At 65.5% G+C, this 690-nt stretch overlaps 1 protein-coding gene across 1 annotated transcript in view; it reads left to right on the top strand.

The window, feature by feature from the left end:
• The window catches only part of ADRA2A (adrenoceptor alpha 2A), a gene marked incomplete at its 5' end in the record, with an annotated part of 2,584 nt that continues 1,894 nt past the window's right edge, over nucleotides 1-690 (top strand). Inside the window, one exon of the mRNA XM_005874565.1 lies at nucleotides 1-682. Within this exon, the coding sequence (XP_005874627.1) occupies nucleotides 1-682 (682 nt within the window). The remainder of the gene's footprint in view (nucleotides 683-690) is intronic.

Below are 690 nucleotides of genomic sequence, written 5' to 3'. Positions count from 1 at the left end.
TGGAACGGGACCGAGGCGCCGGGGGGCGGCGCCTGGGCCGTCCCCTACTCTTTGCAGGTGACGTTGACGCTCGTGTGCCTGGCCGGGCTGCTCATGCTGCTCACCGTGTTCGGCAACGTGCTGGTCATCATCGCCGTGTTCACCAGCCGCGCGCTCAAGGCGCCCCAGAACCTCTTCCTGGTGTCGCTGGCCTCGGCCGACATCCTGGTGGCCACGCTCGTCATCCCTTTCTCGCTGGCCAACGAGGTCATGGGCTACTGGTACTTCGGCAAGGTGTGGTGCGAGATCTACCTGGCGCTCGACGTGCTCTTCTGCACCTCGTCCATCGTGCACCTGTGCGCCATCAGCCTGGACCGCTACTGGTCCATCACGCAGGCCATCGAGTACAACTTGAAGCGCACGCCGCGCCGCATCAAGGCCATCATCGTCACCGTGTGGGTCATCTCGGCCGTCATCTCCTTTCCGCCGCTCATCTCCATCGAGAAGAAGGGCGGCGGCGGCCAGCAGCAGGACGAGCCGCGCTGCGAGATCAACGACCAGAAGTGGTACGTCATCGCGTCGTGCATCGGCTCCTTCTTCGCGCCCTGCCTCATCATGATCCTGGTCTACGTGCGCATCTACCGCGTGGCCAAGCTGCGCACACGCACGCTCAGCGAGAAGCACACCGCCGCCGGCCCCGACGGCGCGTCC

The sequence above is a fragment of the Myotis brandtii genome, unplaced genomic scaffold (genome assembly GCF_000412655.1).
Source record: "Myotis brandtii unplaced genomic scaffold, ASM41265v1 scaffold441, whole genome shotgun sequence".
NCBI classification, from domain to species: Eukaryota; Metazoa; Chordata; class Mammalia; order Chiroptera; family Vespertilionidae; genus Myotis; species Myotis brandtii.
Note: the sequence above shows the minus strand (reverse complement) of the source record. Positions and strands in the feature narration are given on the sequence as shown.